A 13,742-nucleotide genomic window follows, 5' to 3' on the forward strand; every position below is an offset into this window, starting at 1 on the left:
CCTCATACTAACTGGCCAAATGTCATGACTGATTATTCACTGTTCTTAGAGAGAAGCAAGATGTACCCATCGAGGAAAGCTGTAGAAAGAAGTTCAGCTACAAACACAGGTGTGGCTACGACATGCATCATGCCCTGCAACACACAAATTCTGCCAACCATTTACCCTGGTAATTACAAAGTCTCAAAATTTACCTGATGTTCTCATGATGAGGATTAGAAGTGGCGGCGGCAGACCCACCACGCAACACAGGTCTAAGGCAGGTTTTTGCGGGAGAAGGCACAAGACAGAATCAGGAAACAGAGAAGTAATAAAATAAAAGCAAAAACAAGACAAATAAATGTCAAATAGGATTATATTGTATATTTCAATACAATATAATATCTCTCAATCACTTGAAAAAATCCTTGTCTCATGTGTCCTCCATTTTATCATTTTCATAAACTCAACATTACTATCGATCAAAGAAACAAAGGGAATCTATATTTACATGACAAAATAGCACCAACATATAAAATAATTTTCTTGGTGCTTTACATTATGAAATTTAAGACAGAAGACAACTCTGTTTAAAAAGTGTAATTCCTTTCTTCTAGTTGGAAAAAAAAAAATCACTAGCACCTTTAAAAGCATATCAGGACCTGGTTAGCTGCACCGGTATGACCATGGTTGCTCATCTGATATCAACAGCTCCATCTCAAAAACTGTATTCATAAATTTCAAGAAACTCCATTTCCCACTGTTCCTTCCCTCCCACCTTATTAATTCTGAGTAGTGCCTGATGTCTCACTGCGGCTGCGTGTCAAACTCTCAGCTCTCCAGAGTGAAAATGCAAGCCTCCACTCTGAAGCTGAGAAGATCAGGAGACGTGCTGGAGCACATTACAGGAAGTGCAATCCACAATCTGAGTCTGATCTTGAGACAACCAGGAGTGGCATACAGGGCCGCTGGGAATGAAGACTAAGGTGCACTGGGAAATCTGGTGGGCATTTCCACCCATTCTCAGTATACGCTTTGGCGCTAGAGGAGTTAGCTTTCTACCTTGATGAGCAGTAAGCTTTCCAGTGAGTTTTATATTTTAAAATCACAAAACAAAAGCTTCTACCTGTTCACTGGTCAATTCCCCCTAAAACAGTCAGCAATATTTACTAAGCAGAGAAAGGAGACTGGAGTATTGGATCCATATAAAGATTCGAAGAATTATTAAATCCTATTTTGGATATCTAATTCTCTAAGTAACCGATCTGGTTTTGCTTGAATTTAAGTATCAAGACAACACTGAATTATATAATGGTAAATGTTTAATACCAAATGCACTAATTTTTTCTGTAAGTTGGCACAGCTGTGGAATTTTGACAATACAAATCATTATTTTCTGATAATTCAATTTATATAAGAAAATTCTAATGTTTAACTTCTATATGTCTTAAAGGTACTACCAGCGCTTAAATAAATTTCGGGAGCCTAGATGACAAGGGATTCAAAGAATTTTTGGGGTGTTTCCCCACACGTTTGACTTTTATTTTACTGGCTAAAAAACATGGAGAAATCACATATGCTTGAGACAGGTCTTTTAACTCATCTCATCCTAGTACCATATTTACTCTGTGGTATTAGGAAACCTGTTATTTAACTACAATCTTAAATTATACTAACATGAAAATGGTTAATTAGATGAAGCCATCGCTGTGTGCTTCTTAAAGCTTTTTAAACTGCACACAGCATGTTCAAATGGATCTGTCATATTCACCATATTCCACCACAGAGATCTCCCTTTTATAATGCAGAGCCAGAAAATAATACAGTTACCTTTCACAACGTATTTCATTTTGTCTTCTCACACTGGCAATTGACACATATAATATAAAAGTACATTAGACAGGTATTTGGCAAAATTAGAAACTTCATTCAAGTACCATTTTCTATGATAAGTATGATTTAATACATAAAATCTCTTCAACAGTATGTTTTGTAGAGTGGTAAAAGGGAAAGAAATCCAAGGCTACCACCAAGCTCCACCATTAACTTGTGTTTGTGTACTGACGTTTTTTGAGTAAATATGCTCTGACGTAACAGAACATGTGTTTCTTTGCTATAAAAATGTAATCTGCTACAGAAAATAGTCAGTTTAATTGGGAATCAGGAATTACACTTTTTCTTTTAAAAGAGAAAAATTATAAATAACAAACATTGTATCCACTGCAACTCTGGATTTCCAGGTCTTCCAAGCTGTATATTTATAGGGATACTTGCCAAAAATATAAATTATTCACACATTGGTTTCTTATTCTATTCACTCAAAGCTGGTACAGTCTGTTAAGGAAAAACTGTATAAAAATAATCAAGCCCCTCCTAAAAATAAGAGCTAAGCATGACTCATCTATCAATATTTAAATAATGTTCTTACACAGGAACTAAGTTTCTTTTTTAAGATGTTAATATTTTACATTGTAAAATGAGGTACATAGCTCTAACATATGTAGGGAGAGACGGACATTTTCTAACCAGGTAAGGACCAAATTGTAACAGTATTTTAATTTCTGCTGCACCTGAGCAAATAACACACCTGGTGTTTTGGTAAACTTTCAATATATCAGTTTTCCAAATGCGTAACACTGACCTGTGTAAATAGTTTTCTAACATGTACCTAGGATTTAACTTGGTTTTCATGTTGAGCTTGGTTTAGATCATCTACATGCTTGTAAGAAAAAAATATATAGTACATAAACCTTTTGACAGCGTCCTTTAAAATGTAAACTGAAAATAGTTCTTAAGTCAAGGAATTGTGAATCTGCATTATTTCACAGTGATAAAGCAAGCAGAAAGCGTTTTTCTTTTTCCGCCAAATAGTTCTAGCTTAAATTAACCATACCTAATGTGATGGCATATGACGAAAGATAAAGTATTGCATTAGCATAATAGCCAAGAGTAATAAAATAGAAAGGAAAAAATGATGTATAGAGCAAGGAACACAGAAGCACTTAAAATTTTATAAGCAGTATTATTTTATAATCATGCAAGTAGAACATTATCCAAATTTCACATTCCTATTTCTTATATCTGAAAAGTCATGCCGGATACTTCTCACAGAGGAAATAAAAACTGATTTGGCACTTAAAATTCTGACAAAATCTTGCTCAACACTGAGATCCTAAGTGAATACAACTTAAAAAAATCCTTTCAATACTGAAAGCATCAATTAGACTGATAAGAATCTAACCCTCCAGGCTCCAAGGTAGCAACTAATGCTACAGACCTAGGAGCAAAGCATTATTAATATAACTCCTTCATGAACTTTTAAAAACTTACTGAAATGAATAAGTGAACTCCTTCCCAGAAAAGGGATTTTAGAGTTATCAATTCATCACAATGTAAAAAAGTGAAATAAAATTTCACTTAAAGTCTAAAATATTTTTCATTATTAAAAAAATACAAAGTTTATACTAATACGATTTTTGATTTTATATATTTGACTCTGAGGCACAATGCTTTTCCATTATGGAGGAAAAAATCCATTCTTTTTATAAGTTCCACATGACTGCAATGAACTGTGTATATGCTGATCGTGGGGGCTGAGAAGAATCTTTTTTTTTTTCTTTTTTTACTTTTTGGGACATATAATTTTAATGTACTGTGACTTTGCCATCTAGCTATTATTACTTTTTATACAAGATTTGGAAATATCTCTCTCATTCAGATATTTTAAATGTAATAGTATTTGATATGACATATTCGCACCTAATAATCTGGTTTCCACTAAGGACTTACTGTAATTTAAAAGTTAAACAAGTTAGTTGATGGACAATAAATCTGTTTTAAGGAGGGAAGAGAAAACAGACCCTTGTAAATATTAGTTCTTAAGTGCCAGCTACTTTACATTTAATATTGTTTGAAAGATCTCCTACCACACTAAATAAAGAATTGGAGGCCATTATCCCATTATAATTAAAGGTGGGGGAGGGGAGAAGATCCTCACAAGAATTCAGAAAGCTAGATATTATTATCCTTCCTCTCTAGTTTTCAACAGATGAGAAAAATGAGGCCAAAAGAAGCTAAGCAATTTGTTCAAGGCCATTATGCAGCTATGCACTGGGGTGGATCCGGGTTAATTCTGACCGACTCCCTGAATCCATGCTTTTTGTTCTGAACCTTGCTGCTTCTTATAGCTTCCCAATAGTCCAAGAATGTCTTTGAAGCTTCAAAAAGCACAAAAGGGAGTCTAAACCCTTGGGGAAAAACAAACAAAACACATCTATACATATACATGTATATATAATTCCCCTCCCCACACCCTCATGCCATGAGCTTTCTTTTTAAGCTCTTTTCAGTGCAGCTTTCAGTCCTTGGGCCCAAATGCATGGCACTAGGTCAACTCTGGGAAGGCCCTGAAAGGCCCTGGATTCAACAAGGATAAGCAGCATGGACAAGTGCTTGTGAAGTATGGTGACATACCCAGGGCCTGTGTGAGGACTACAAGCACTTAACAAGAAAAAGTTTGTTCAGTGCAAGCCAGAAGTCATGTTCGTTCCTAAGGTAAGAAACACGATTTATTAGAAGGGCCAGCTTAATTTATTGTGAAATCTTCAAAATGCAAAAAGTAACAAGTAAATAATCATGAAAATTCAAACCCTGACTACCAGAAGCCACTAGATAAATGTTCAGAGTCGAAATGAAATTGACTCTATCTTTCCCACAGTATGCCAAAAAAGCTCCCTGAATTTCCTTTAAAACATTATGTAGTAATAAAGCGAGGACAAAAAGTACTTGAAATAACTGCAAAAAAATTATTTCTATGAATAAGTCTAAGTTTACTATTGATGATTTTACTTGGAGATGTTCAAAAGCGAGATAAATTATCAACACTGAAAAATATCAGTATTATCAAAAAGATGGTAGCACCTGGAATTTTCAAAACAAGCCTAGAAATCCATAGCTGGGAGGAAAGGAAAAAAGTGTCCTGGCAGCTGCACTGACATCAACTCCTCAGATTTGCTTTATTAATCCAATCATATAAGTAGCATAAATAATTACACCAAGATTAATTAAAGAGGACTGGTAAGCTTCAGTGCAACACTCAATCCAACGGGACCCCTTGGCATATCCCCAAGTGGAAACAAGTACTTAGAACAGGCTAGAAAAGCCTTTGAAAAAAATCACTACGCTTTCTATGTATACTCTCCTTGACAGAAGGAAAGGTAATGTAACCTTGCGAAATGTGAATTTTGGACAATAATTTCAAATTAAAAGAAAGTAAAGCAAGCTGTTTCAAATCATTGCATCTTAGAAAGAGGCTAGAAGGTAAAAACAGAAAAGAAAGACACCACAGTCCACTAAACAAGAGGCCAAAAACTATGCAACAAAGCTGGCAAGAGTCACGGATGGCCAATCACCTGCGATTTTCATCCAGCACATCCAAGATCTGCTGGTATGCCCTACGGGTAGAAGACTGGATAAGCGACAAAATGCCACGAGCAGAGGAAAGATTAGCTCCATCTTCAGGTAACATATGGGGAGGACAGACCCGAGCCTGTTGTGGCGATGGTGTCACACTGTTTACACAAGCACAGCAAATGAAGAGAAAAACACTCAAGTCAGATTTTTATAAAACTTCTGCTGAGCAGTCTTTATCTTAATTTTCTTAGTGTTCTTGTCCCGCTTTCCCACCCTTCACTCTCCCCTCCAAGAAAACAGTCAAAGAATAAACATTTTGAATTGTTTTCAAAAACTAGCTATAAGGGAGCAATTATAACTTTGTAACCCTAAACATCAAAATAAATAAACTGAATATGAAAGAACTGTAGAGAGGGAAGATAACCACAGCAATGAATGTGTTCAACTCCTCCCATTGGAGAAGCAGCATTCTTTACTTCGTGCTTATATTCCAATTCAATAAACCAAACTTCTAAGAAACAACACTGCCGTCAACTTATGGATGATTAGAAGAGTAGGACAGGGAATTCTCACATACAGATGTCAAAGTTTAAACACATGAATCAAAAGTGATTCCATAAAAACACCATTTCAAAAACTTCATAAAGCCAATGAAGCAAGTTGAAGTTTATGACGAGTAAATGACACTGATTTAAGGATGAATTCGTCTTAGAAAATGGTAACAAAGCATTTTGATTGTTTAGTTATAGAAAGCATATGTTCTCTAGTTAAATGACTAAAGCATAAAAATATTACCAAATCTGTGAATACAGTGAAAGAAGGCAAGGACACTTCTTAAATTATCAATGGCTGATAACTATTTCTGGGTTTCTTAGTGACAATAATCTTAATCGTTCTTTCATGTGTGGGCTGAGATTCATAATTTCATTTGACTCCCCTGCCAGTACTTTCTGAAAGCTGAATGAACCAATTCTTGTGGTTCTAACCTAAACTCTTAAGATCTGTGTCAGTATTTTCAGGGAGCCGTTTAATGTTACAGCATGATTATGTGAGGTATTTAACTTAACTGACATACGGACGTGGCAGATGGTTTGTTACAATAAGAGGACTATGACAGTGGGATGAGGGTTCAACATTCTCAACGTCAAGGCAAAACTAACATCAGGCTAAACGTCATCCAATGTGTATTACGTCTAAAAGAATAAAAACAAAGCAGATGGTAAACAATTGAAAAAATAAAATCTCTTATTTTGACTGTGTAATCTTTTCTAACAGCATGTATTTGTTTGGAAACTACAAAATAACTGGGATAATTTTTGACAGGATAGTTACAATCATCTAATATTATTCCCAGAGTCCCAGAAAATTAAAAAACAAAATCTCCTCCACAATTTTATGAATAACTTTGAATGGCTTGGCGATCCAAAGAGAGAAGTACCATAATATGAAAACCATGTTTTTCAAAGACTGCTTAGAAGATCTAAGCCAAATCTTAACATACAAAGTAACTAATCTATCAAGCCTGATTCACCATAGGATTTAGGCCTAATGGTGTCAAGATAAACTCAAATTTTCTGATGCAATCTCATGACTAGTGACCTTAAATGTCCATCCAGAGACTGGCAATCTCTGGGAATTCATATAAACCAACATTATCTACTGATCCATGGTAATTGGCAAACCCATACCGGGCATTCCAGAAGGGTAAAAACAAACAAACAAACAAACAAACAAACAAACAAAACCATCCTATCTGTGAAACAAAACTATACGTTAGTCTTACACTCAGAATTCTCTTTAGGCAGCACTGTGAAAAGCTGAAGCTCTTACTGCCTATGAGAATTAAAAATGGCCAGTTCTGCATCAACATAAACAAACAATTCATCTTACACTCTTCTTGATAGAGCAGTCAGCGTAACTGCCTAAATTCACTTAAGCAAGTTTTAAAGGACTAATCAGTACTTTGCCTCTGCATTTGGGGGTTTAAATTGAACACTTTGTGTATCATTCTGTATTGATAAATAAACTAGCTACATGCTAACATATTAAAGGCTACAATAATCAATATTTGGAATTATAATCTTGGGGCAACAGCATGAATGAACGAAACTCAAATCCATGAAAAAACTTAATGGATTTTGGTCCATTAAATATTAAAATAGAAGGGTTACTTTCTCTAAGAGAAATCCTTTTGCTGGAAACAAACAACAATGAATTGTTTACTTAAACTGTAAAAGTACAAGTATTTTCTGTCCACACATAGGAAATGAGGAGGTCATCTTATAAAACAGTCAAACATAAACTTACTTCAGATTAACTGCAAAGAGTTCCTAAGATGGAATGCAGAAGGGTAGATTCTAAAACAATCTATAAGATCCCTCTCAATTCTAAGATTTTACTATCACATGAAACTGGAATATAATGGGAAAAAACCTTACATGATCCTCAGTTGTAATTTAATACGAAAAATATTTATGTAGAAAGATAAAAGATGAAATTAAGTTTTTATCAATACTAGTAAAGATATTTCATCAAAAACATAACTTGAGGTTCTAGTTGTTTCTCAAAAGAAATCAACATTTTGAAGATTAGTAAAAAATTTAGCTTTTCATTCATGTGTATGGTAATCCTCCATAAACAGCAAAAACAAAATCAGGAGTATTTTTTTTTTAATGGATGACTACTTTTTCCAGTGTATGTATAGATTAAATGTCCTTGTTTGATAACACATAATTCCATCTACAGATGAAATGAATCACCATAAGATCGCCAAAACTACATTAGTAATTAGAGGCAATAAATAATTTAGCAATTCTCTTTCCTTTTTAAAACTTTAAGCAGTCTTGTTGGTCTTTTTTACAAATAAATGTAAAAACAAAAAAGAATAAGCTCCATTTTAGCAATCAGTTTGACAGGAGCTAAAATGTACTACACAGGTATCCACTGTGGAGGGAAACAGTGCTTTCACCTCCGTCCACTCTTGGACCCAACCAAGGTTTAGTGACTTTCTGTTTCTGCTGTTTTGACAAGTGAACTACTGTGGAAAACAAAAAAGTAAACATACTGCAAAGGCTCTGAGAAGATTAAGTAAATAGCATTATATATATTAGTAATTTAATAAAAATGTTCTTTGATAAACTGATTCCAGTGAGATTATAAAACAGCAAAGTCTCAACATTACCTTTTTAAAAGAAAAGATTAGAAAAATTTGAAGAAAGCACTGATGTTTACCATGCTTCATTAGTAATAGCTCTACCTCATGCTTACACGAAATCTTATTACATAAGAGTTAAGTAAACGACACCAGGGCTGGGCGCAGTGGCTCACGCCTATAATCCCAGCACTTTGGGAGGCCAAGGTGGGCAGATCACTTGAGGTCCGGAGTTCTAGACCAGCCTGGCCAATATGGTGAAACCCTGTCTCTACTAAAAATACAAAAATTAGTCAGGCATGGTGGTGTGTGCCTGTAGTCTCAGCTACTCGGGAGACTGGGGCAGAACAATCGCTTGAACCCGGGAGGCGGAGGCTGCCGAGAGCTGAGATCATGCCACTGCACTCCAGGCTGGAAGTCACAGTGAGACTCCGTCTCAAAAAAACAAACAAAATAAAACAGCAAAAAAAAAAAAAAAATCAGCCAATGCCAGAACTAAAATTGAAATAAAAATTTACTTGGCATAACTATGTCATTATTAAAAGTAAGTTCAAAGTCAGGTACCTCTTTCTCTGAGTTTTTATAGGAATAATGTTTCCCAAACTGTGACTTTAACCTCTTCAGTGAGGTATCAGACTCTTTCAAAAAATAGGGTAAAATAATAAAGAGAAAAAATTTTCATCAAAACACAAATATAGTAATTTCTCTTGGAATTTTAAATAGAGAGGAAATTTTAATATATTGCCACTATCTACGGCAACTGAATAGTTCCTCGAAGCATAATAATAGAACCAGAGTAAGAGGAAAACTGTTGGCTATCGGTGCGGTTTCTTCTGCTGCTTAAGAACGCTATCAGCTATTGATACTTGTATTATATACCAAAATGTTCTGCTCCATGAGTAGAGTCATTCCCATACCTTATTTTGTCACACAGAAAAACAGTGGGTTTAATAATAGCAAAAAAAATGCTTCCAAGCATCATTTTAATCTACAGGATTATAAAATAAATGACAAACCACACTTATTCTCCATTCTTCTTCAGGGACAAGAGAAAAGAAGAAGAGACAGTGTGCTGAAATTTAAAAAAAAAAAAAAATTGGGATCACTGAACCAGGTGAAGTTGAATCTGTCGAGAACTATTATGCCAACCAAAGCAAAATAAACAAAAAAGGAGGCTTGGTCCTTATGTGCATATTATATTCCATGTTGCTTTCACCAATACATGCAAAATCATATACAACTTCCTTTAGTTGGTCTAGTTATTTTTTTCCTTAATAAAGTATATAACGGCAGTTTGAGAAATCCTGAAACAGAGGTACTAAAAAGCCAAACAGGAAGATAATTAGGATAGCATATGTCAATTACCTGGTCAATAGATTAGTATTAACATAATCCTTCAAAATCAAAACAACTACTTGTGAAAAGCAGAGCAGATAAAATCTTACGTGTACTCCGGTGCAGAAATCGGTGCCTGGAACCTTGAAATTTTATTTCTTGGGGCAGAATCTGATCTGTGCCACCTTAAATAATAATTATGCTTCTTTTACATATTCAGCTTTTATAACACAAAGAAAAAGCTACATCTGATTTTACTGTTCACAGTTCACTTTTGTGCTAATAGCTGACGATAATCTTATTGCCTCTTCAAAGTAATTAAGAAAACAAAGGCTAGTGCTCCTGCTCTCACACCCGTTTGCACTTTCATTCTTGAAGCCATGGAATAAAATAAAGTGGAGACAGGCAAAGTTTCATGCACTCTGATGCACAACAATTTCATGTTACAAAGAAAACACTAAAGTAGGTAAAGATAGTAAGAGTTTAATAATTATTTTAATAGAGGTATTATATCAATTGTTTTTTCCTTACTACATTAACGACACTGAATAATATGTTCGTTACACACAATTCTAAAGTTAGTAAGATGGAGACTCTTAAAGATGAATTGTAAAGTATAAAATTAACAACAGTAGGGAAAGAAAGGACAAAGTTACATTATTAACAAATTACATCTATAACATGGTAACAGCCATAACGAAAAATATGGTTAAGCAATGTTAAGTGTTTCACTGTGAAAATGTATAAAGATTCATAGTTTTACTACCAAAAATGAGATTCTCAGTTTTAGTAAAGGCTGAAATGGCATTTTAGAAAATGCCATTAAAGCAACTTAAAAAAAAAGAAAATCAAGTATTAGTTAACACTGTAAATCTTTTCTGTTATGAGGAACTGATGTTATTAGGTAAATGCAAAAATATCTATATCATCTACTCTAAATCATACTTCACTGGACTGGTTTTCATACATAATAAAGGGGTTTCCTTTCTCTTCAGTTGAATGCAGCTATCAATAATACATACTTCGGGAGAAAAAATAAAAGTGGTGCTATATTACAATAATCTTGTTTTTATTTTATTAAATAAAATGTCAAAGTAGCTAAGAACCTAAAGAGTAAGCCACATCTTTATAAAGTGGAAAAGCTTACTAGAAATCTTTGTTGCCTTGGGATAATGTTACAAAAAGAAAATAATTAAAGCTCTTGAGTATATGTTTAATCACTCTGTAAAGTAGATCAAGAAGCCACCTTAGCCATACATGATACAGCCTCTTAACTGTTTGTGTAATACATTTGGAAATAGTCTAGAAAAAATGGATCTCGTGGACCTGCTGACATCACTGCCAACCAGACACCTCTAGGGAAACACAATCATAAAAAATTTTCTATTACTAATGGCTGAATCTTGCAGCAAGCATTCCCTGAAGGAGATACATATTCATTTTAACTCACTGTCTTCCTACACAGTCTTACAGAATAATTTTAACTACCTTAGGAGATATTTCAATATTCTCCAAGAAATCAGAGCAGTTTTAGTTCTCCTTTCACCTAACACAAGAGAATGGAATTTCCATAAGGCAAGCAAATAATTTATATAGAAGTTAGAACTTCTTTGTTCTTTCAAAGCAAGGATAAAAATATTTGAAAAAAGAATCCTCTCTCTATCTTGAATATCAATGATCCTACCCCATCAAAACTCCTTCTGTATCCCTATACTCTTTAGAGAGGTCCAAACTAGAGATTAATATGCTATAATATAAATCACTGTATTGTTCTCTATTTTGTAAATAAAATTAAATGTTTTGCTTCTATCTAGATTTGCAAGCTCTCAGAAGAGATGTATCATCTCCTGATTCTTTCAGCTTCTGCAGAAGCTAACATGATGCTTGCCATCACAGGTGGTTCATGAGTTCATGAAAATTGGCCAAAACATTAATGAGGAAGAAATATTAATTTATATAATCTATTTAAAAAGCCACTACTGACAATCACTTTCTGATTAAAATTCTGACCAGTTTTCAAGAAACATTTTGTTTGTAAAAACCCATTAATTTTAATAAAAAAGTAAAAAAGCACTAACATTAATAGATCTTCTGGTAGCTTTAAGATCAGAATTTGATAATACAACCAAATGAGAAAGAAAGGTTTAAACAACTAGTCTTTTAAACAACACACTTGTATTTTTTGAAAATGAAAAGGACCAAAAAATTCAATGAATCACAAAGGAGAAAGCTAAAAAATACTTTTGGAAAGAAAAAAATTCTACCTGTCTTGCTACACTGTTTAACACAGCTCATTAGAAACAAAGCTGGACAGGACCAGTTCACCATCTTATGATAACTTAATTAGCAAATCATACGACACAGGAAAGGATAAGATTACTGAAAAATTCTGAGGACCAACAAAACGGCCAGATTTTAAGACTACAAAAAGTATTACAAAAATGTAAACTTGATGTAAAACAAATTTTAAAAACTATAGGAAGTAATTATTTAGAAAAATATGGGTACACAAAATACCCTGAAAAAACTTACAAAGGAGATATAATGCTAGTGCTTCTACTCACAGAGAATCATTTCTGACCAGCTGTCCATTTTGGCGAACAGCATTTTCACTCATAGACCGCTCTCTTTTTAGTCTGCCAACTGCACGGATCTGTTAAAGCACAAAGAAAGGGAAGGAAATAGAAATATTCTTAGTAGCCTAGTAGCTGCTTAGCATCAAAAGAACCTTGATACAAGGCTACTCAAAAAATTTACAACGAACTAAGAAAAGGCAACCAAGAATTGCTGCCAGGCAGTGTATTACTGACAGACTTGCTTTTTAAAAAAACACCACATACCCTTACTTACTATAATGCAGATAAACAGGAATGTCTATTTACTTTAAGAATGCTACTCTAGTTTCTTTTTAAGTATCAATATTACTTGGTATGATTATTATTATTTGTTTAATCTTACACTATATACTTATTTATAAGAACAATTTATAAAAGTGTTTACAGGCACATATAGGAAACGGAGAGTATCTGTATTATAAATAAACATTCCTGGCTTCTAGAGTTATAACAAGTTAAGATTTGGTTGAATATTTGAAAACTAGACTAAAAAAGTATCTAGCTTAATGGTTTTGGCATTGCAGAATGGCTGCAATCTCTAATCCCGTATGTTCTTCTTACAAAATATATCTTTGACCTTCTTTCATTAAGAGACAGGATCTGTTTCTTTCCCTTGAAATTCAGAGGGCTAGTGACTACTATAGAAATGATGCAAAGTGACTTCTGAGGATAGGTCATAACAGTACAGCTTCTGCCTTTCTTTCCCCAGGTTGTTAATATTTCGAAGAATGGCACCATAACACAAGGAAGGCCAAGTAGCCAGACAGTGAGGCCATGTATAAGTGCACCTGCCGACAACCCTAATGGATGTCCCAGACAACAGCTAGTACCAAGTGACATGTGAGTGAACAAATCTTCAGATAACTGCAGCTCCAGCTGTTGAGTTATCCTTAGCCTTTGAGACTTTCTAGCTTAGGCTTCAGACACTGAAGAAAAGAAACAAGCTTTTCCCTTCATGGCAACTGCAAATTCCTAACCCACAGTATGCATGAGCAAAACATACGCTTGTTTGTTTTAAGCCACTAAGTTTAAGATGATTTGTTACATAGAAATGGATAACTAGAACAGTAGTAATCATTAACTTTTCTGCTTATTTAAAAATACTTTTTTTTTTTTGCGATAGGATCTTGCTCTGTCACCCAGGCTGGAGTGCAGCGGCATGCTCATGGCTCATTACAGCTTCAGCCTCCTGGGCTCAAGTGATCCTTCCACTTCAGCCTCCCAAGTAGCTGGGACTACAGGCACACACC

At 34.4% G+C, this 13,742-nt stretch overlaps 1 protein-coding gene across 9 annotated transcripts in view; it reads right to left on the bottom strand.

Annotated features, from left to right (window-relative positions):
• MFF (mitochondrial fission factor) overlaps positions 1-13,742 on the bottom strand; it is a 32,765-nt gene that overhangs the window by 5,371 nt on the left and 13,652 nt on the right. For 2 of the 9 annotated variants that reach the window (XM_050752308.1, XM_050752316.1), the window contains 5 exons: positions 12,442-12,530; positions 9,988-10,062; positions 5,391-5,549; positions 1,810-1,842; positions 195-254 (listed from right to left, as the gene is read on the bottom strand). In XM_050752308.1, coding sequence (XP_050608265.1) covers positions 195-254; positions 1,810-1,842; positions 5,391-5,549; positions 9,988-10,062; positions 12,442-12,530 — 416 coding nt within the window. The remainder of the gene's footprint in view (positions 1-194; positions 255-1,809; positions 1,843-5,390; positions 5,550-9,987; positions 10,063-12,441; positions 12,531-13,742) is intronic. The other 7 variants (XM_050752312.1, XM_050752311.1, XM_050752310.1 and 4 more) reach the window with 6 other exon arrangements.

Source organism: Macaca thibetana, chromosome 12 (genome assembly GCF_024542745.1).
Source record: "Macaca thibetana thibetana isolate TM-01 chromosome 12, ASM2454274v1, whole genome shotgun sequence".
Classification (NCBI taxonomy): domain Eukaryota; kingdom Metazoa; phylum Chordata; class Mammalia; order Primates; family Cercopithecidae; genus Macaca; species Macaca thibetana.